The sequence below is a fragment of the Gossypium hirsutum genome, chromosome A04 (assembly GCF_007990345.1).
Source record: "Gossypium hirsutum isolate 1008001.06 chromosome A04, Gossypium_hirsutum_v2.1, whole genome shotgun sequence".
Classification (NCBI taxonomy): domain Eukaryota; kingdom Viridiplantae; phylum Streptophyta; class Magnoliopsida; order Malvales; family Malvaceae; genus Gossypium; species Gossypium hirsutum.
The window spans coordinates 84,978,969-85,000,718 of NC_053427.1; the positions used below are offsets into that span (position 1 = coordinate 84,978,969).

The 21,750-nt window shown below is 37.5% G+C and overlaps 2 protein-coding genes across 2 annotated transcripts; both read left to right on the forward strand.

Annotated features, from left to right (window-relative positions):
- The first annotated feature begins 314 nt into the window (after positions 1–314).
- On the forward strand, positions 315–2,795 carry LOC107945181 (L-type lectin-domain containing receptor kinase IX.1). Its single transcript, XM_016879053.2, has one exon. It carries the CDS (start codon positions 418–420, stop codon positions 2,593–2,595), a length of 2,178 nt encoding a protein of 725 aa, XP_016734542.2. The 5' UTR covers positions 315–417; the 3' UTR covers positions 2,596–2,795.
- Positions 2,796–5,386: 2,591 nt separating this feature from the next.
- On the forward strand, positions 5,387–8,945 carry LOC107940879 (L-type lectin-domain containing receptor kinase IX.1). The gene is made up of 3 exons (XM_016874344.1): positions 5,387–5,510; positions 8,110–8,454; positions 8,497–8,945. Exons 1-3 carry the CDS (start codon positions 5,387–5,389, stop codon positions 8,943–8,945), a joined length of 918 nt encoding a protein of 305 aa, XP_016729833.1.
- The last annotated feature ends 12,805 nt before the right edge of the window (positions 8,946–21,750 follow it).

A 21,750-nucleotide genomic window follows, 5' to 3' on the forward strand; every position in this document is an offset into this window, starting at 1 on the left:
TGAAAGATGGGCTGTTACATTTTAACCCTTTCCACATTAAGACTTTAACTTTTTTTTTTTGCAAATTAATCACAATTATTCCCATATTAAAATTTAGATTTTATTTTTTCCAATTCATGTTAATTCATACTCTAACATGAAAATAATTGTGAAATTCAGGTACTAACTGTACCGACGAAAAGAAATTGGGACCCAGCAAGGGAACATAGTCGAATTCAGCCCAAAAAATGGATCAACCGTCCATAAAATTGAACCAAATTAACTTTTTTTATTACGAAGACTTAAAAAAGTCTCTGTTCACACACCGAAGCATAGAAGGATTACAATCTAAACGTGCTTTTTGGGTTTCCAAACTTTTCTTTAATTATTGTTACTTTATCGACGAAGCAAATTATTTATTCCACGCCTGAAAAAGCAATGAATTACCATGCATTTGCAGAAAATTTCCTTAAAATCTTTACTCCGAAAATGAAGAATGCTGAGAATTTGTATGTAAAATCTTCAAAACCTGCACTTCTCTTCATATTATTATTCATCCTTGTTGTTCATCTTCCAAAGGCTGCATCGGTGGATGATGATAATAACATCAATTTCACTTTCCCTGATTTCAACCCAAATACGCATCGCATAGTGTATGAAGCTGATGCATACGCATCAGGCAACGCAATACAACTTGCTGCTGACCAAATAAACAAGGGTCTAAATGGTAGTGTTGGTCGAGCCACTTATTACAAGCCAATGCACCTTTGGGACAATTCATCGGGGAATCTCCTACTTGCAGATTTCACCACTCAATTTTCTTTCTCCATTGATTCTTTGCACAATAGCTCACACGCTAGTGGGTTTGCGTTTTTCCTGGCTCCCAATGGCTCAAATATCCCACCTGGATCCATCGGTGCTTGTTTGGGACTTCAAACTAATTGCTGGTTGAATTTGACTTACGACGTCAACTCTAAATTTGTTGCAGTGGAGTTTGATACATATCACAGTGCTTGGGATCCTGCGGGGATGTCTGAGCACGTGGGCATTGATATCAACTCTGTCAAGGCTTCTAACCCCACCGTCAAATGGTGGTGGAGTGATATTGAAAATGGGGGAAAAGTTAATGCTTTCATCACTTACAACTCTAGTACAAAACACTTGAGTGTTTTTTTAGTTGATGCTAGTGATTTTTCTGGTGAGAATTCATCTAGTCTTTCTGCAACACTGGATCTTAGCCGATATTTAACAGAATGGGTCACGTTTGGCTTCTCAGGAGCCGCTGGATATAACGCAATGACAGAGCTACAGACTATTTATTCCTGGAATTTCAGCTCTACCTTACAAGTTTCCATGAATACAACTATCCATCCTCCAGCAATTGCACCAAGCCTTCCAGTCAACCCCAGAAGGAAGAGCAAGACATGGCTATGTCTAGTTCTAGCCATCGTTAGTGGCATTTTTGCTTTGCTCCTAGTTCTAGGTCTGGTTTGGCTTTTTTGCAGGAGAGGAAAGTATAACAAGATGAGGGATGATGGGCCCATGCCTGTCAACGTAGAAATGAAAAAAGTAACAGCACCTAGGCAGTTTTCCTACAAGGAGCTAAGACTTGCAACCAGTAATTTTGCTGATGAAGGTCTGCTCGGAGAGGGAGGTTTTGGGAAGGTTTATTTAGGCTTCTTGAGTGACATCAACTGTAGTATTGCTGTCAAAAGGATAACTCCACATTCTCAACAAGGGGTGAAAGAGTACGAATCAGAAGTTACAACTATTACGAGATTGAGGCATAGGAATTTGGTCCAACTAATTGGTTGGTGCCATGACAGTAAGGAGTTCCTCATCGTGTACGAATTCCTTCCAAATAAGAGTCTCGATTACCATCTACATAGAGAGCCATGCTTGTTGACGTGGGATACAAGGTATAAAATCACTATGGGACTGGCCTCAGCGTTGTTTTATCTGCAGGAAGAATGTGATCAATGCGTTTTGCATCGAGACATCAAGTCAAGTAATGTTCTGCTAGATTTGAGTTTCAATGCAAAGCTTGGTGACTTTGGGCTGGCTAGGCTTGTTGACCATGGACAAGAGTCTCAAACAACTACGGTTATGCTTGGGACTGATGGTTATATAGCACCCGAGTGTCTTGTCACATACAAAGCCACTAAGGAATCGGATATATATAGCTTTGGTATTGTTGCCTTAGAAATAGCCTCCGGAAAGAAGGCCTTTGCTGTAATAGAAAGGAATGGCAAGAGATTCAAAACAAAACTGGTGGAATGGGTTTGGGAACTGTATGGGAAAGAGAGCCTTTTAGACGCTGCTGATCCACAATTGCATGGCAATTACGACATGGAACAAATGGAACGGCTGCTCTTAGTTGGGCTGGCTTGTGCTAACCCAACCTATTATGCCCGCCCATCGATAACGCGGGCCATCGACATCCTTGGTTTCAAAGCCCCACTGCCCATGCTACCACGGGAGCTGCCGGTTCCAACATATATTGCAGCTTTGGAAGACAATACTGTTACATCTTCGGCATCCAATTCATTCCATACCACTGGTTCCAGAAGAAGCAAAACCCAAACTTCAGGCAATGGTTCTAATACCCATTCTTGAAGGATAAAACAAGGACTCCAAGTTCAGACACAGAAGCCAAACAGTGAGTTCTTGGTTAGTAGTTAACACTTAGTATTTTGTTCTTTTCATTGGCTATGAAGATTACTATTTTGATATTTTAATTTTGTACTTGTTGTTATGGTTTTCCAAGTGTAAAATAATGATAGTTTTCGTTATTAATAAAAGTCCAATTTTCCTAACAAAATGAATTATTAGGATCGACCCGATTAAATAACGAATAAGAAAAATAACGGAATAAATTGAGAAATTAAACACACAAATTTAACGTAAAAAATTCCTCCAAAGAGGATAAAAAACCACGGGCAAAGATAATTTTACTATAATGACAAAAGAACGAATAGTACAAAAGATGAAGATAAAGACTAAACCCCGAAAACTCAAAAACAAATAACCCTCAAAACGTAAACACAAAAGTCTTTAAATGTGTTATGAGTTCTAATTTCTAATTGTTGTGTTTTTCTAAGGTTGTAAAAGAGCCTATTTATAGGCTAAATTCATAGGTCAAATAATAATAAAATAATCTAAATTAATCAGTATTTGATTGAAATAAGTAAACAGAGTTTAACTAAAAATTATTTCTCAAATTTAACTAAAAATAGGGGTCATATTTAACATCAACAAATATATAAAATCTTACAAATAAATAAAAACCGATTCGAAAGGTTCCTAGGAGACTCATTGACTTGTAATTTCTCCAAGTCTTTGTAGTTTTATTAACATCTATGGACAACAATCAAGAATATATTTAAGCAGTAACTGTAGTGGAGCCCGTGACACTACAAGGAGCCAATTACTTCTTGACAAACATTTGCAAATTAATGTCGTCAAAACCAAAAACAAAAAGGAAAAACTAACAGCAATGTCAATTATTACAAGGTACCAAGATTCCTTGGATTTATGTTATATTTTTATAGAGGCTTTAATCACTAATTAAAGTTATATATATATAAAAAAGAACATTCCTTAAAAAACATTTCTATAGGGACTAAATTGGATCCTCATAAGTGTTTTGGTTGAGGAGCTTTGGTCGAGAGATAGAAATTAGAGATATATATATTCCATCTTCTTTTCAGCAAGTGTACAATTACACTTGATGATGTTAGTTTACAACTTGGCCTATCGATCAATGGGGATATCACTACAGGGCCAATTATTAATGCTGATTGGAGTGCAATATGTGAGGAACTACTAGGGAATGTGCCGAACAAGTTTAGGGTTAGCCGGATCAAGATGAGATGGTTGGAGGATAACTTCCAGACTATCGAGACTTCAGCGAGTGACGTTGAAAAGGAACAATTCACACCACATTCATCTTGAGGTTGATCGGGGGTCTATTAATGCTCGATAACTCTCGCAATTTGGTACATTTAAGGTGGCTACCATTACTAGCCAACTTGAAAGAATCAGGACAACTTAGTTGGGGATCAGTGGTGCTGGTGACATTATACCGAGAAATGTGTTGAGCGACAATATCGAATAAAACTAAAATCAACGGTTGCATTCTCCTTCATATGGTAAAATTCATTTGACAATATCATTACCATTTTTACTTTTCATTGTTGTATTTTTGAAATAACATATTATATGAATAGCTGAACCAACCCCATGAGACACAGCGGTATACCAACCAAGCTCGAGTATATTCGACTAGCTCCAGATCAAGAAATCAAAGAGGATATTAGTTTATGATTTTCAAAGTTATAAAATATGTACTATAACACTTGAAATTAAATCTCAGACATGTTTTAAAAATTATAAATTCGTAATGCAGTTTGTATGGATGCCATATACAGATCCAAGGATTCAAGAATGTGTCACGATAGAATTTTTAGCCAATCACAAAATCTGGCACGCCAAAGTGCCATTGGCCATTTTGCAACTGTCGAGATGTACGAATCCGACCAATTCATGCGATAGTTCAGATGTACGCAACGTATTCTGCCACCACTTTAAAAGCTCGATGACTTACACAAGATCGACTTGAAGAGGAAACTCGAGGAAGATTGGCCAACATTCCACAAGAAGTACATCGAGATGTGGTAGCGTAGGTATGATTACTTGCCAACACGTGAACTATTTCTCACACCAGAGTTGACGACATCTCCAGATTACATAGATTGGTTCAGGTATAACAGTAAGTCGTATCTACTATCGACTTCGAAAAGCAGTAGGTAACGTCACCGTAAGAGGCCAAGATGAGGGCCCATCAATCCTAGGTTGAGAGATGGAGATGTGACGGGATCAACATATGCTCTATCTACACCAGAGGACCCGATTTTCATGTAACCTCTTGATCAGTATGGTTCATTTGTTTTTGCTTCTAACCCAATTTTTTGTCACAAACATCATAACATACACACTCATTCCCCGCTTCATCACCTTCAGTTCCAGTTTATTTTACACAACCACTACAACATGTGCAATCATTCTATGCATCAACATACTCAGCACCAGTTTATTTTAAACAAGCACTATAGCACGCACAACCATTCCCTACATCAACACCTTCTGCATGGATATATTATGCACGACCACCACCTACTGTGCCATATTACATGCCAATCTCGCCAACAATACTAACGCATTCAGTATTGCTGATAATACCTACCTTCTATCTGCAACTAGGCCATACAACGACATATAATTGCCTGTTGATAATGTTGCAAACACCTCCAACATCTTTGTTCTACCAGGGTGGACCATCCTTGCAACCGCCAACTCAAACAGGAGGGAATCCACAATGGGCAACTAGAACACAGTTGCAGTAACAATGGAGGAAGAAGATGAAGTCAGCGATCAACCCCAACATGCACGTCAACCTGATCCTGAAGTCGATGAGGAGCCGACAAACCAATTAGTAAGACGAAACCCGAGGCGTGCCCTACGCCGACCCAGTTGTGGCACATATTCGGGACACAGATAATTACGTTATTTTGTAATTTTGTAGTTTTTTATATACTTTGTTTTACATCTGAAATGTACAATTATTTACAATGTACAAAACTAATTTATTAAATTAGTTTGATTTGTACACAATCAATTTGTGAGTTTAAAATTTACAATTATTTATGTTACTTTTTCATTTAAGTTTTTCTCCGTCCATTTGTTAAATACAATATTTTCAAAAAAAACAAATAATTGCTCAGAAGGCTCGAAAAAACCCTAAACTTCACTTGCAAATTGTATTATATCTTGCTTTAATAATTAATAGTAACTTACACTTTACAGGAAAAAATTAATGAATAAACGAATAAGTTAGTGTTTTCACTACATGAGTTAGCGTTTTAATTAGCTCTTCTACATTTTAATAATTAATATTAACTTTGGCGTGCGAGTTCTACACATGCAATTTCTACATTTTCTTCAATCAAGTTTATCTCAGGAATCCCAAGTTGCAAAAGCTCAAAAGCAATTAAGTTTTGTGGTTGAAATGCTTAGAGAGAAAACGCTCATTCTAAGGGGCATTTTCATTTGACATGATAGTGAAAACGCTTCCTACAAGACACGTTTTCAAGCCACATGTCTGAAACGTTTGTGGAAAACGCTACCTATAGGAAGCGTTTTCACTACCATGTCAGATGAAAACGCCCCCTGTAGGGTGCGTTTTCTCTCTAGCCATTTCAACCACTCCAGCTTAATTGCTTCTAAGCCTTACAACTCAAGATTCTCATGATAAAAATTTTTTCCCTTTATACCCCGTCCCATCCTCTATATAAATGCTTTTTCTTCGTCCCTTACTCACCACATCTCAATCTCCTTTAAAAATTTTTAGGTTTAAAGATTTATTTCTCTCTTTCTTTGAAGGTGATTAATCATAGTTTTAAATTGCTTTTGGGTTCACAGTGATGTCATGGAGCTCGATAACCTACAAATTTCACCTATCGTGTGAGTATGGTACCATCACTTGATAAGTCAGGATCACTTTGCAACTCGAGGTCCAAGTTTGCGGTGATTATATCGTCTCGGGTTGAAGTGTAACTAAGGCTTCAAGTTTACAAATGTTATGATGTCAAGGGATAGAGCATAAATGGACCTGTAGTTAATGGTGCTAATGTAACACCCTAGGAAAATCCCACATCAATAAAGCACAGGAGAGACTTGGGCTATATAAAGGGGTAGAAACACTTAAGTGGTAAGATGCCTTTTAGGGGTGTATGAGCGCTCCCCAGAACAAAGCGGTGAGGGCCATGTGCACTAAAAGTGGACAATATCTTACCAGGTTAGGTGTTGGCTATGATATTTATTGGTATCAGAGCCACTCATCGTGCTTCTTGAGCGATGGTGGGGCAAACCTCAGCGAGGACCTTGAGTCCTAAAAGGGGGTGGATGTAACACTCTAAGTAAATCTCAAAACAGCAAAACACAAGAGAGACCTAGACAATATAAAATGGTAGTAATACTTAAGTAGTAAGATGCCTTTTGGGGGTGTATGGGTGCTCTTAAGGACAAAGTCGTAAGGGTTATGTGAGCCCAAAGCAGACCATATCTTATCCGGCGGTGTTCGCTATAATAAATAATGCAGGCATGACAATGAGTCTTTTCACCCGAAAAGCATGCTTCATAAAACTTAAACATAGGTGCGAGGAAGGAATATGCAAGGGACTTTTCAGTAAAATCACGTAATTGGTATTGTTCATCTCCACCGAAGGCAGTGTGACCTTTTTAGTATAACTTTTTATACCTCCAATGCTGTCACAGGTTATAATAATGGAGTTACCGCCTTTAGTGGTGATGGATAAGACACATTACTTAATTATACTGAAATGCCACTATGTTTTTCTTCCCCTACTTATGTTTGAGTTTTATAAAGCATTCTCTTATGATAAGAAACTCGTTGTTGTGCCTGCATAACCATTGTAACCTACAGCCCCATTTATGCTCCATCTCTTGATAGCATAACCTTTGTAAACTTGAAGTTGTAGTTACATTTCAACCCTAGACTGTATAATCACCATCAACTAAGACCTTGACTTGCAATGCGATCCGAGTTCCTAGGTGATGACTCCATACTTACATGGCAGATGAAATTTATAGGTCACCCAGCTCCACGGCACCATCGTAAATTCAAATATTCCTTAAAACTATAACCATGTTTATCTCAAATATAGACTAAAATAGATCTACAAACTTTTAATTTCCAATTGCAAGAAAAAAATAATTTTTAAGTTGTGAAAATGCGTCCTACAGGGTGCGTTTTTACTAATGTGGCGGTGAAAACTCACTATGTAAGATGCATATTTTTTCTCTCTCCTAAAAACGCATCCTACGTGACACGTTTTCAATGATGTGGCATTTAGGAGAGAGAATAAAAACAACGTAGATCAGTAATTTTACCACTGTATTAATTTTTTAACAAAGATTTGAATCACACAACTCTAACAAATCCTATTTTGAAATAACTATAAATTACCTATATTCAGGAAATGGTGACAGCACCTGGGAAGTTTTCCTACAAGGCATAAAGACTTGCAACCAGTAATTTTGCTGACGAAGGTCTGTTTGGAGAGGGAGGTTTTGGGAAGGTTTATTTAGGCTTCTTGAGGGACATTAACTGCAGCATTGCTGTCAAAAGGATAACTCCAAATTCTCAACAATGGGTGAAAGAGTATTTATCAGAAGTTACAACTATTGTCATGTTGAGGCATAGAAATCTAGTCCAACTCATTGGTTGGTGCTATGACAATAAGGAGTTTCTAATTGTGTATGATTTTCTTCCAAACAAGAGTCTCGATTTCCATCTGCATAGAGAGCCATGCTTTTTTACATGGGATAAAAGGTATAAAATCGCTATGGGATTGGCCTCAGCGTTATTCTATCTGAAGGAAGAATGTGATCAATGTGTGCTGCATTGAGACATAAAGTTAAGTAATGTTCTGCTAGATTTGAGTTTCAATGCCAAGCTTGGTGACTTTGGGCTGGCTAGGCTTGTTGACCATGGACAAGAGTCTCAAACAACTACGGTTATGCTTGGGACTGATGGTTATATAGCACCCGAGTGTCTTGTCACATACAAAGCCACTAAGGAATCAGATATATATAGCTTTGGTATTGTTGCCTTAGAAATAGCTTCCGGAAAGAAGGCATTTGCTGTAATAGAAAGGAATGGCAAGAGATTCAAAACAAAACTGGTGGAATGGGTTTGGGAACTATGTAGGAAAGAGAGCCTTTTACACACTGCTGACCCACAATTGCATGGCAATCACGAGATGAAACAAATGGAACGGTTGCTCTTAGTTGGGCTGGCCTGTGCTCACCCGAGCTATTTTGACCGCCCATCGATACCGCAGGATGTCGACATCCTTTCTTTCAAAGCTCCAGTGCCTATGTGATGAGAACCTGGTAAACTAGTGAATTTCTTTACCAAAACGATTAAATAGAATTGGAAAATAATCTTCATTCAGATTTCATTAAACTTTGCTTTCCTTGAATAGTGCCCAACTACATGTATATATACACTTGAGAGACCCTTTAACAAATTAACAGCTCATTAACTGCCTAACCACCTAATCCACACATTAATCACATGCATAAACCTCAGTCTATAACATTCACCTAGCTTCCTCGATGGGGACGACCCTAAGAAGATGACGAAAATGAGTAAACGCCGAAACAGACAACGGCTTAGTGAGAACATCGGCTACTTGATCACATGCAGGAACTTCGCCAACAACCAACTCACCACTGGCCACTTTCTCGCGAACAAAAAACAAATCAAGTTCAACATGTTTGAACTTAGAGTGCATAATGGGGTTAGCCGCAACAGCAACAGCACTATAATTATCACACCATACCGTTGAAGGATCAATTGACTGGAGATGTAATTCTGTTAACAACGAGACTAGCCACGTAACATCACTAACGGCGGCTGCTAAACTTCGATATTCAGCCTCTGCCGTAGAGCGAGAAACAACTTGTTGTTTCTTGGAACACCAAGAAATAGGTGTGTGTCCAAAATACACACAATATCCCGTAGTAGACCAACGATTATCAAAATTAAGTCCCCTATTTGCATCAGTATAACCGACCAAAGACAGTCGATCAGATCTCTGAAGCAATAAACCGTGAGAAAGAGTACCATACAAATATCGTAAAATTCATTTTAACGCTATCATGTGTAGAGAAGTGGGAGCATGCATGAACTGACACACTCGATTAACAGCATAAGCAATATCTGGCCTTGCCAAAACGATATACTGAAGAGCTCCAGCAATACTACGATATTCAGTAGGATCAGCAAGAGGTTCACCCTCATCTTTTGATAACAAAGAAGAAGTTACCATTGGTGTAGGAACACTTTTGATATTAGTCATAGAACTCCGAGCAAGCAGCTCACGAATGTATTTGCGCTGGCACAAATGAAGACTACCTGAGGATGACCGACTGACCTCAATACCCAAAAAATAATGTGGCTCACCCATATCCTTTAGAGCAAACTTGTTGTGAAGCAGCTGAACAAAGCAATTTATCACATCAGACGAGTTACCAGTGATAACAATATCATCCACATAGACAAGAACACAGAGAGTATGATCAGAAGATGAACGGACAAACAGTGAGGCATCTGATTTTGACAATTGAAACCCAGCAGAAATAAGAAACTGTTTCAATTTGTCAAACCAGGCACGAGGAGCTTGCCGTAATCCATATAAAGCTTTAGTCAATCGACATACTAACTTTTCACCAATTGGACTAGATTGCTCAAAACCTGGAGGTTGCTGCATAAACACCTCATCGGTTAAATCTCCATTCAAAAAGGCATTGTTGACATCAACCTATCGTAAAGACCACCCCTTGGTCACAGTAACAGGCAGGATGGTTCGAATGGTAGCAGGCTTGACTATCAGACTGAACGTTTCCTTAAAATCGTAGCCAAGTACCTGAGAACACCCTTTGGAGACCAAGCGTGCCTTGCGCCAGTTAATCGTCCCATCAGGATTCTTCTTAATCCTAAACAACCACTTACAATCGATAGCTTTCCGACCAGGAGGGAGAGGACACAACTCCCAGGTTGAGTTAGCCAGTAAAGCATCAAATTCAGCTTGAACAGCTAGTCGCTAGTCTGGATGATCAAGTGCTTCTTTGACATAACATGGCTCTACCGCAACTTTATCCGCACACAAGGCTTTGGGTTTAAATATTCCAGCTTTAGACCTGGTCACCATGGCATGAGTATTAGTAGGCGAGACAGGAGGAATAGTAGGAGGCTCAGGAGAAAAAGTTGCAGTAGATGAAATCTCCTCTTGAACAACAGATCGTACATTAGATGGAACCTCTTCTTGGACAATAGGTCTTGAATGAGCACTATCAGAGGAAACAGGCTGAGTTCTGGTACCATTATGACCAGGATGATTGATAGAGTCCGCAGTAGCAGAGACAGGATCCGGACGAACCATATGAGGTACAGCAGACCGAACCACTGGCATATATGTAGTGGTATTCAGAGGCAACTTGGTACTTGTAGGAGAAATCAAAAACAGAAATCGATTCTCATCAAACACAACATGTCGAGAAACAATGATTTTCCCATCGGGCGTTAGACAGAAATAACCTCTATGACGCTAGCTATACCCCAGAAATGTAGATGGCTGAGACCGAAATTCAAGCTTGTGTTTACCAAACGGTCGTAAACACGGAAAACAGCAACATCCAAACACACGGAGATGATCATAAGCTGGTGCATGACCAAATAGACTTTGAACTGGGGTCTTCCCGTCAAGGACCGAAGTAGGCAATCGATTAATGAGATACACCGCACTACAGAACGCATAACCCTAATAATCCATTGGTAAATTAGCCTGAGCCAGAAGAGTGAGACCAGTCTCCACGACATGTCTGTGTTTACGCTCAGCAACACCATTCTGTTCAGATGTGTGAGGGCAAGAGACGCGATGAATAATTCCCTGACTTGCTAAAACGGAGAAGAACTTACGAAACTCACCTCCCCAGTCACTTTGAAATTGCTTAATATGCTTCCCAAACTGAGTGGAAACCATCTTCTGAAACTGACCAAAACACTCTAAAGCTTGAGATTTTCGACTGATCAAGTAGATCCAGGTAAAACGACTAGTCAAGTCAAGAAAAGACACATAGTACAAATTTCCTTCACATGAAATAGCAGCTGGGCCCCGCAAATTCGAAACAACCAATTCAAACAAATCAACATATTTAGTGCTAGAAGGTGAAAAAGGCAACTTATGTGATTTACCTTTTTGACAAGCTACACAAACACCAGCAAGACGGTTTTTATTGAAAGAAATTTGACAACTTGTAAGAACATTTTTTACAATATTATCCGCCGAATGACCCAGCCTTTTATGCCACAAACTAAACACATCATCAACGGAAGAGTAAACGTGAGCAGCAGTGGGAACAGAAGATAACACACTATCTGAACCAGTTGAGAAATGATAGAGCCCATCACGAACTTGGCCCCGCATTAAGATTTCCCGTGTCTGGATGTCCTTAATCACACAATACGATGGGTGAAATTCAAAGAAAACATTGTTATCAGTAGCAAATTTAGATACAGACAGCAAATTCTTTCGAATACTAGGCACACAGAGTACATTGGAAAGATGTAGTAATTTCTGCTTCGTAGGTATGACCGCACTCCTAATAGATAAAATATCAGTAGATACTCCATTACCCATCAAAAGAGATGACTTACCAGAGTACGGAGTGGAACCATGTAGATCCGAAGTGTCTCGAAAAACATGGTGAATAGCCCCTAAGTCTGAGCATCATGACGTACTTCCTACTGGCAAAGGAACATACGAGTCAGTGGTATTAAAATTGGAATCATAAGTCGTAGCATCAGAATAATTCGAAGCATGCAACTCAGGAAGCCGGAGAGGGATCCCAACAAATTGAGACGAATCATACGAAGAAGAATCCATACTAAACACACGAGCACGCGGTTTAGTACGCCACAAAGCCTCATGAACAGTCTTCCAAGATCGGGTAACATTGACACAGTTAGCAGAAGGCTCTGGCAAAATATGGTCATCATTTGAACGGGACCGAACCGATCCACTGGGACCACGGGGTCTAAAAGTCGGCCCACCATACGGGTGGCCCAAAGAATCACCACTAAATTGTAGGTCAACGGAACGTCGTCCAATGCCAAAGTCATTACGCCCATAAGAGCCAGAATTGAAATTTGGGCCAGCACCATCATTTTGCCCATTACCAGCTTGATTAAATGGATTAAATCCATTACTTTTATAACCTGTAGATGGCCCACGTGATGGAAGGTCAATAAAAACTTCATTCAGCCGAATTTGAGGCCTCCAATGTTGACCAGGAAACCCCAATTTTGACCATACATAGGGATTTGATTCTCACGTCCAAACTCTTCCCTGTTCTCACCAAAAGCAAAACCACCATGGCTCCCTTCCAGCACCCGTGCTTCCAACGACGGCTGCCCCTCACGATGATAGCGGTAGTAACACCGCTGCGCGAGATGACCAAATCGGCTGCAGATTTGACATTGGATGCGAGGACGAAAGCTTCGGCCACGACCATGACCAGGGGGCGACCACCACGAAAGGCCCCGTCTGTCGACGGCAACTGAGTCCCTTCTACAACGTTCGCAGCCACTAACACATCCTGAACAGATCGAATCTGGAGAGCTTCACATTCACTCAGAGCATCGATAAGACGTTGAAAAGGTAACGGCACTGGGAAGAGCGACGCATGAGAGACGATGGCGTCAAACTCTGATGAGAGGCCAGCGAGAAGGACCGCCGTTCGTTCGGCCTCTGAAATTGGAGAGCCAGACGCTGCAAGGAGAGCACACAAGGTTTTGATTTTGTCAACATACAACCGGATAGAGAGATTACCTTTCCGGAGAGAATCAGTTCATGACACAACTGCGATTGCTTGGCAGTAGTATCGGCGGCAAACAAGTTATTCACCACGATCCAGACATCACCGGCAGTCCAAACATCGGTGAATGAATTCAAGAAGGAGGAGCTGATCGTGGATAACAACCACGAGGTAAGAAGGTTATCTTGTTGATCATAAACTGACGCAGATGGATTTGTGACAAGCGCACCATCAGGAGACTAAACAAAACGCGATGGAGCCGTCAATGTTCCATCAAGAAATCCGAGCAAGCCGTAACCACGAAGAATCAGATGAATTTGTTACTGCTACTGGATGAATGAATCAGCATCAAGCTTCACAACCTCATGCCGCGGGAAGGACGTGACCACACGGTCACCAAGAAACACGGAGCTAGGAGGCTCAACGGAGTCAGAATCGGCGGAGTGCGTGGTAGCCATGGCCGAGGATCACCGTGCGACTGATACCATGATGAGAACCTGGTAAACTAGTGAATTTCTTTACCAAAACGGTTACATAAAATTAGAAAATAATCTTCATTCAGATTTCATTAAACTTTGCTTTCCTTGAATAGTGCCCAACTACATGTATATATACACTTGAGAGACCCTTTAACAAATTACCAGCTCACTAACTGCCTAACCACCTAATCCACACATTAATCACATGCATAAACCTCAGTCTATAACACTATGCTACCACAGGAGATGCCGGTTTCAACATACATTGCAGCTCCGCAAGACAATATTGTTACATCTTCAGCATCCTTTTCATTCCATACCGGTGCGTCCAGCAGAAGCCAAACTCAAAGTTCAAGCATTGCTTCAAGTATCCATTCCTTGAAAGGATAAAAAAAAAAAAAAAGCACTCCAGCTAGGTGGAAGCAAAGCAGTGTGTTCTTGGTAGTCAACTTCTTTTTTCCCTATTTACTTGTATATTTGGCTTCATGTTTTCCAGTTTTGATGCTTTGCTACATCCATGTTTTATCACTTGTTTAAATTATTGGACAAATTTTTAGACAGCAATTCCAGAACAACTAATTGCAATATAATGTTGGTATTTTTTTACTTGGATCTTCTATGTTACACTAATAACAGATGTTCCTGAGTTCATGTTTTATTCTGTCCTTAATGAAGCTGATCAAATTTAAAGAGGAAGGATCGATTTTCATTATCTCATACATTATTGTTATCGTTTTACTTGGGATTAAGCTAATTGTTTTACTTAGATATTTTGAAAGATAAAATCAATTTTAAATAGATGATACAATTTATCTAAAAGCTGGCTTGATCAGGGCTTGAAGAAGCCTATATAAACGCTATTGGTCGACTGCATTTGGTGTGCTTGTGGAGGGTATCTGGTTGTCTTTTTGCTTTGTACTATTGTAGTTATTTTAGTAGAGAGTTATTGTGAATTTTTAAGTGAAGTTTTGGAGAGTGATTTGTAATAATTAGGGTCATTGTAGGAGTTACAATTACTTCTCATGTCAGAGTTGATTAAGTTTAATTGATCCAAATAATTGTTAAACAAAATTATCCACTGAGTAAGATTCTGTAAGATCATTTATCGGTTGCTTTAACAAACATCGTGTATTGATTTCTCTCACTTATGTGTGGACATCAGTTAGGATAGAGAGTAAATCGACTTATGCTCTTTCAGTATTCTTAAGTAGAGATTTGACTTCAAATTTTGAAAATAACGTTGCTTAGTAAAATAACAACCAACCTTGAAAAAATTAATCTATATAAACTATAAAATAGCATGATTTTATTATTAGTGAAAATTTAATTTACTCATAATAGGAAAGAAATAAAGAAGCATTGGAATTATGAGATTTGTTTCTAAACAATAGGTAGGAAATGAAAATAATTAGTATGGTTTCATCCTACACTTCATTGGGTTTATTATTTGTATTGGGTTTATTATTGTTTGTGTCAAATTATACAGCAAAACTATATGTTAAAAACCACTCCAATATGTACACTACAACTTCATTTACCATGGACCAAACCAACCAATTAATTCAAATTATCACACTTAACCCCAAGACACATCTAACATCTTGTTTAAAATACAAACTAAACTTCTATGCATTCAAGCCATTCAAATCAGCAACCAAGTCATTTCCTTATTCAAATCATACCATTTGCAGTACTTTCAAACAAACCATTCAAGCACTATACATATGGTCTCATAATATGATCAAAACATATCTTACTTCACAAGCTAACCAAGCTCAAACTAAGCTAATAGATACAATTTAACACACCTATAACACCTCTATACATGCCATAAAACCTAGCTACAAAATGATCAAAAGGCTATCGAATTGATAAAAGGATAACGTGAGCTTCGTGAAGTCTGATTGACGAGTTCCACAATCTGACTATCTATAGAGAAAGAAAAAATAACTAAGTAAGCATTTCAAATGCTTAGTAAGTTCAAAGGTATGAAAACAATAAACATCACAAAGAATTGGTGAGCTTAATTGCCAAATTCATTATAACCTGTATTATAACATATCATTACCTAATATTCAATATTCAATATTCAGGTTACCTACGGGCTAAGCTTTTATATCGACACATAAAATAGCTTGATCAGAGTTACACACACATATATATACACATACATGTAAGGTTACCAGTTCAGGCTAAACCTTTAAAACGACATCAGGTTACCAGTCTAGACTAAACTTGTGTCACATGTATCTTTGAGTCTGTAATAAATGTTGGAGCTGGGAATCATAAAAAATCAACCTATAAACATGTGCAAAATACATTTACGAAGTTTCACGAGGGCAATTTCTAGAATATAAGCTTATATTTATTCCTTATCAATTTTAATCCAAATGTTACCCTTTTTGTACTAAATTGAAAATAATTCAAAGTTCACTAAAAACTTGTATATATTCGCATTACAACATACATAAGGGTCAAAACATAAATATACCATATGAACTTACTTGGAAAAATTGATAGACAAGTTGAACAACAATGACTATTCTATAATTTTCCTTTTTCCCCGATTATCTTCGACTTGATTCAAATCCCATTCTAAATAGTAATTAATTTCAAATATCCCATAACATCAATTTATATGCATATGCCAATAAATTTTCATTTTATAGAGATTCTCTAGAATTTTATAGTTTATTCAATTTAGCCCCTAAAACCGAAAATGTCATAACTTTCAAACTTGAGCTTTGATTTCAAAACTAATATTAATTTCATCCTTCTACATCCCTCTAATACTTATAATTATATAAAATTTATGCTAATTTTAAAATTATTACAATTTAGTCCTTATGTTCAAAACTAATAATTTTCACTTTACAAACTAGTCTTTTTTTTTTCATATATAAGCTTAAAACCTATCAATCTAGTACAAAATACTTCAATATTCAACAATAAAAACATTTGAAAACTTTAACAGTTTTACAAATTAATACTCAAGTTAGCTAAATCATGCTCTCGAGACCTTAAAAACATAAAATTACAAGAAAATGACTTCTATTTTTACCAATTTTGGAAGGACAAAAGCTTTAAAGCTTAAAAATGGATTCCCTATGTTTTGCTTTGTATTTTCGGTTGAAGAAGAACAAATGAATGATGATAAAAAAAATTTTTAGTCTATATACCTTAATTAATTTATAATTAATCCTTACTGAATTAACATTAACCACACTTGAAAAACCTTAGTGGATGATAGTTGGCTATCACCGCCATTTGGTCATTTAACAATGGTCAATTTACTCCTTTGGTCCCCCAATTAATTAAAATTTAATAGCGGTTAATTTTTACCACTTTTATAGTTTAGTCCTTACACCTTAATTAACTATCCAATTGATAAAATTACTTGTCCAAAATTCAATTCATCTATATAGTAACTCCATTAATATTTAATAGAAATATTTATAGGCTTGATTTATGAAAATGAGGTCTCAATACCTCATTTTTCAATACCACTAAATTTAGGGTCATTACACTTGTACCAGAGTTAACAATCCAATTACAAAACTAAAGAGCCAAACTCCAATTAAACTTCTTACTAACCTAATATTAATAATAATATTTACATACTCGAATATTAAAAATGGGATTCCGAAATTATTATTTTCAACACTATTGAGTTTCAGACTCTTAAAAAAAAAGTCAAATAGATGTAATTTTATAGCACTTTAGCAAGGACTTAATTTTTATTATTTTGTAATTAAAAAAATGAATAAAAATGCATAGGTAAATAATTACAATGTTGTAGTTATATTTATATTTTTATTGATGTTGTGGTATAAAATATTGGAGTCATATTTCAACAAATACTACTACGCAACTTTATTATAAATTCTAATGATATCTGATCTTTTTGACACAATATTTAGAACTACACATACCTATAAATAGGAGGTTCAGTGCATTTGAACCCACATCCTCTTGCATTGGCAACAATATCCATACCAATCGAGCTAAGACTCAATTGGCAGATCACAACTCAATTTTAAAATTACCAAAAACTCATTATTTTTACAATATAACAAATATTATTGGAGTGTTTTATCTTTTTATATAAAATTTATAAAAATATATGCATATGATAGGATTTAAACTTAAAATATTGCGGTTTTTAATATTTTAATTTTTTTCATTTTAACCAAAGCTTTATTTAATAGTAATATTATTTTTATAAATTTATTACCGTGTGCAATAATCTAATAGTATAAATCCAAATATTTTTTATAGTTTTAGATTCAACAAATCTAAGTGCATATTGTATTTTTTTTAATAATATTCTGATCATATTTGTTTATATATATATATATATAATATGTTTAGAACTCTCCATAACTCTTTCCTAATTCATTAATAGGGAATAATACGCTTTAGAGCATTTAAACTCACATATTCCTATATTAACAACAATATTTATATCAATCGAGTTAATATTTAATTAACTTAAATATAACTTCTTAAATACGTGGAACGTAACTTAAACTAATTCCATTGACTTGTAATACTCTAAGTCTTGATGGAACAGGAAAGTCACTTGTGGTGGAGCACAGATTGGGCATGGGCCATGGCACCAATGACCTTTTTCTTGGTTTGATAATGTGCAAAGATTCTGCATAGGATTCTCGTATTTAGATTTCAAATATTTTTTTGAGTTAGTAAACTCATGTTTTGTTGAGATTCTAAAATATAGAGATAATGTTTGATCAATCAATAAATGTTATTCTATTCGTACTATATTAGAAAAAAATTAAAATAGACATTGAGACGGCTAACACTTTTCTTAAAGTTTTTTATGCTTTTAGAAATGGGTAAAGCTAGATTTTCTTTTTATAAAATATACTTAATCAAAATAGGTTGGACTCATTTATTAAGGAATTTATAAATTTTAGATAATCTTGATTATCAAAATCTAAGAAAATAAAATAAGTTAGATGCTCAATTTGTATAAGATATTATAATTATTTAAGTTTATTTTTACCTAATTAATATTTAGATTCTATTTAAATTGTAACACCCCGAAATTTGCTTTAGTGGTTAAGTGTTCTGGGTGTGTGTGAGAGGTCTTAAGTTCAAGCCTTAGCTTGGGAAAAATTTTGTTTTTATTTGAATAAAGCCTTGTCCTTACCCAAACTTCTGCTCTCCCTCTCTGCCGAAATTCTCTACAAGTTTCCCCCTCCTCCATATTCTTTTTCTTTCTTTTTCTTCCCCAGCCGAAAATCCCTTGTTGCTGCCGATTTTATTCCTTTTAATATTAGTTTTTGGGTGTTTCCATCATCGTTGCGTATCTCTGCGTTTGGCACGAATTCGGTAAGTGTAGGGGTGCGTTTGTTTCGTTTTTACGATTGTGGGGTTCTTAAGAGATTGTTTTCTGTTTAGGAGACAATCAAAATTCCATGGACTGCAAAACGGCACTCTAATCAGTGAGGAACTGCCATCGTTCATTAGAGGTAAGGTCGTTGTTAACTTGCGGGAATTGCCTGTCCGTAATAACTCAGTTTAAGTGACTGAAATTAGGGTGTCAATTGTCAAATATAGGTTCTGAAGTGCCCGGGAGTGATTATGTGTTGAAATCAAACCAGGTGTCAGAGAAAGTCGAAAAGCGTTCTGTCGACGTCACATAGGCGTATGGTTGCCTGTGTGGTAGGTTGTATGGTAGTACACGGGTGGTCGACGAACCAGGCCATGCGCACCTGACACGGGCGTGACGGACACGGTTGTGTGATGGCTTGTAGGCCGTGTGGGAGGCACGGGCTCAAGAAAATGGGCCGTATAGGCCACACGGGCATTTAAAAATCTGGGCCAAGCCGTGTGATTCACACGGCCAAGGCCAATTTGGGCCGTATGGGCCACACAGGCGTGTGAGCCCACACGGGCAGGCGACATGGGCGTGTGATCCTATTTTTTTGAAATGTACTGTAAGGTTGCACGAGTCGCCCAAGTCGGTTGTGATTTGTCCTAAGGTCGGTAAGCTTTACTTAGAGCCCTATTATGTAATGTGATATTATGATGTATGTGTTAGCATGTTATACCTAGCATGAATATCTGATCTGTTCTGAAATAAATGCATGAACTGTTATCTGCATTATAGCATGTTATATTGTATGATGCACTGCATCGGCATGGGTATGATGAAGTGAAGGAAGTACTGAAGGGCTTCATAAGCCCTCTATCTGGCAGCTAAGCTGCATACTTATGATATGTGCTGCATTGTAGTACCTTAGTGTATGTACGGTTGGATGGGTCGATTTTATCCCCACAAGGTGTGTTGGGTTGGACGGAGTCGGTGTGCAGGGTTGGTGGGCATATTTTGTTATTCTGATCTGTTATGCATCTATATCTGAGAGGGACTGAGGCTCTAAGACTATAATTGATTTTGTTTCTAAGTGGGCCAAGGGCCCCACCGAATCTGTAAGGGCTTAGGCCCGAATTATGACTAAATTCTGTTATCGGTTTGTATGCATGCTATACTGTAGGGTTGTACACACTGAGTTGCGAAAACTCACTCCTTTATTTATTTATCTGTTCAGGTAATCCCCAACAGTAGGTGGATCGTTGTAGTGGAGGACTTGACGGTGACCACGACTACATACATTTTGGTTATGAACTTTCTACTTTTGTTTTTTTACTTTATTTTCTGGGGATTTTTTTTATGTAACTTTAGACTCGGACTTCTGGATTTTTATTTGGGTTTTTGAGCTAGGAACGTGAACTAAAAATTGCAATGTCAAATTATGGTTTTCCGTAAATTAACTATGTGTTTCTTTTCAAGATAGAAACAGTTTCTTAAAATAATAACAACATATGGGTTTCAAAAACTTCCGTGATAAGGAAACGTTTTCGAAACAATTCAACTATTACACATTTTCTGACTAAGTAAAAGATAACGAATGGAATGGATTATGAATCGATATGGTTTGGTTAAAAATACTCTCATGTGACATTGTCAGATCCAGCCATAACGTCTAGGCCGAGTTTGGGGTGTTACACTTAGTGGTATCAGAGCCAGGTTCAAAGCTCGGCTGTGAATTTTGAGTTCTAAAATTAGTTTTAAAGAATTACTTTCGAATGTTCTTTCAAATACTCTGATTAAGTATGTGGTTTACCGAGTCTCTGGCACCGATCTTGTAAGTTTCTGAAATTTTGTTTAGAATTGTCTGAAAGCATACTTAGAACATACTGAATTTCTATTTGAAAATACTGTTTTATGCTATGAAACTACTGTAGGTAGTAGACTCTACCAAGACACACTAGGTAGTGTAAACTGAAAACCGTAGCAACACTGCAACTTGCGATAACAGACTCTGAATACTCTGATAACATTACTGCATAAACTATCTGTTAACAAATATCGGAACTGTAAACTGATTTGCATAAAATTTTTAATACAGATTAAATTGAAATTACGATGAGTACACGTGGTACTCGTGGACGGAGTATTAGAGGCGAGGTAGAGGCCGTAGAGGGTCTCAAGCTGAGTCTTTCGCATCTGATACGATTTCGAATCTGGAAACTAGTGAGACGCTGGTTTCACCTGTTACTGATACCGAGTCGGGGTCTTATGATCATGTAGCTGGGGACGATGCACTGCCCCAAGCTATGCTACAGATTTTGGAGAGGGTCGCTGGATCCAACATTGGTTCTGGGGGCCGTGGGTTAGTTATGGAACGACTCTGATCCAATGGGGCTGAGGTATTTAGGGGCATAATTGGAGTTGATCCTAATGTAGCCGAGTACTGGATGGAGGCCACGGAGCGTATTATGGATGATCTGGACTTTTCTA

What these genes read in the sequence shown, in the direction of transcription:
- LOC107940879 (XM_016874344.1), top strand. Translation starts at nt 5,387, where the DNA reads ATGGAGGAAGAAGATGAAGTCAGCGATCAACCCCAACATGCACGTCAA. An exon ending in GCGTGCCCTACGCCGACCCA is followed by an intron (nt 5,511 to 8,109) that starts GTTGTGGCACAT and finishes TTGCTGACGAAG; the next exon opens with GTCTGTTTGGAGAGGGAGGT. An exon ending in GAAGGAAGAATGTGATCAAT is followed by an intron (nt 8,455 to 8,496) that starts GTGTGCTGCATT and finishes ATGTTCTGCTAG; the next exon opens with ATTTGAGTTTCAATGCCAAG.
- LOC107945181 (XM_016879053.2), top strand. Translation starts at nt 418, where the DNA reads ATGAATTACCATGCATTTGCAGAAAATTTCCTTAAAATCTTTACTCCG.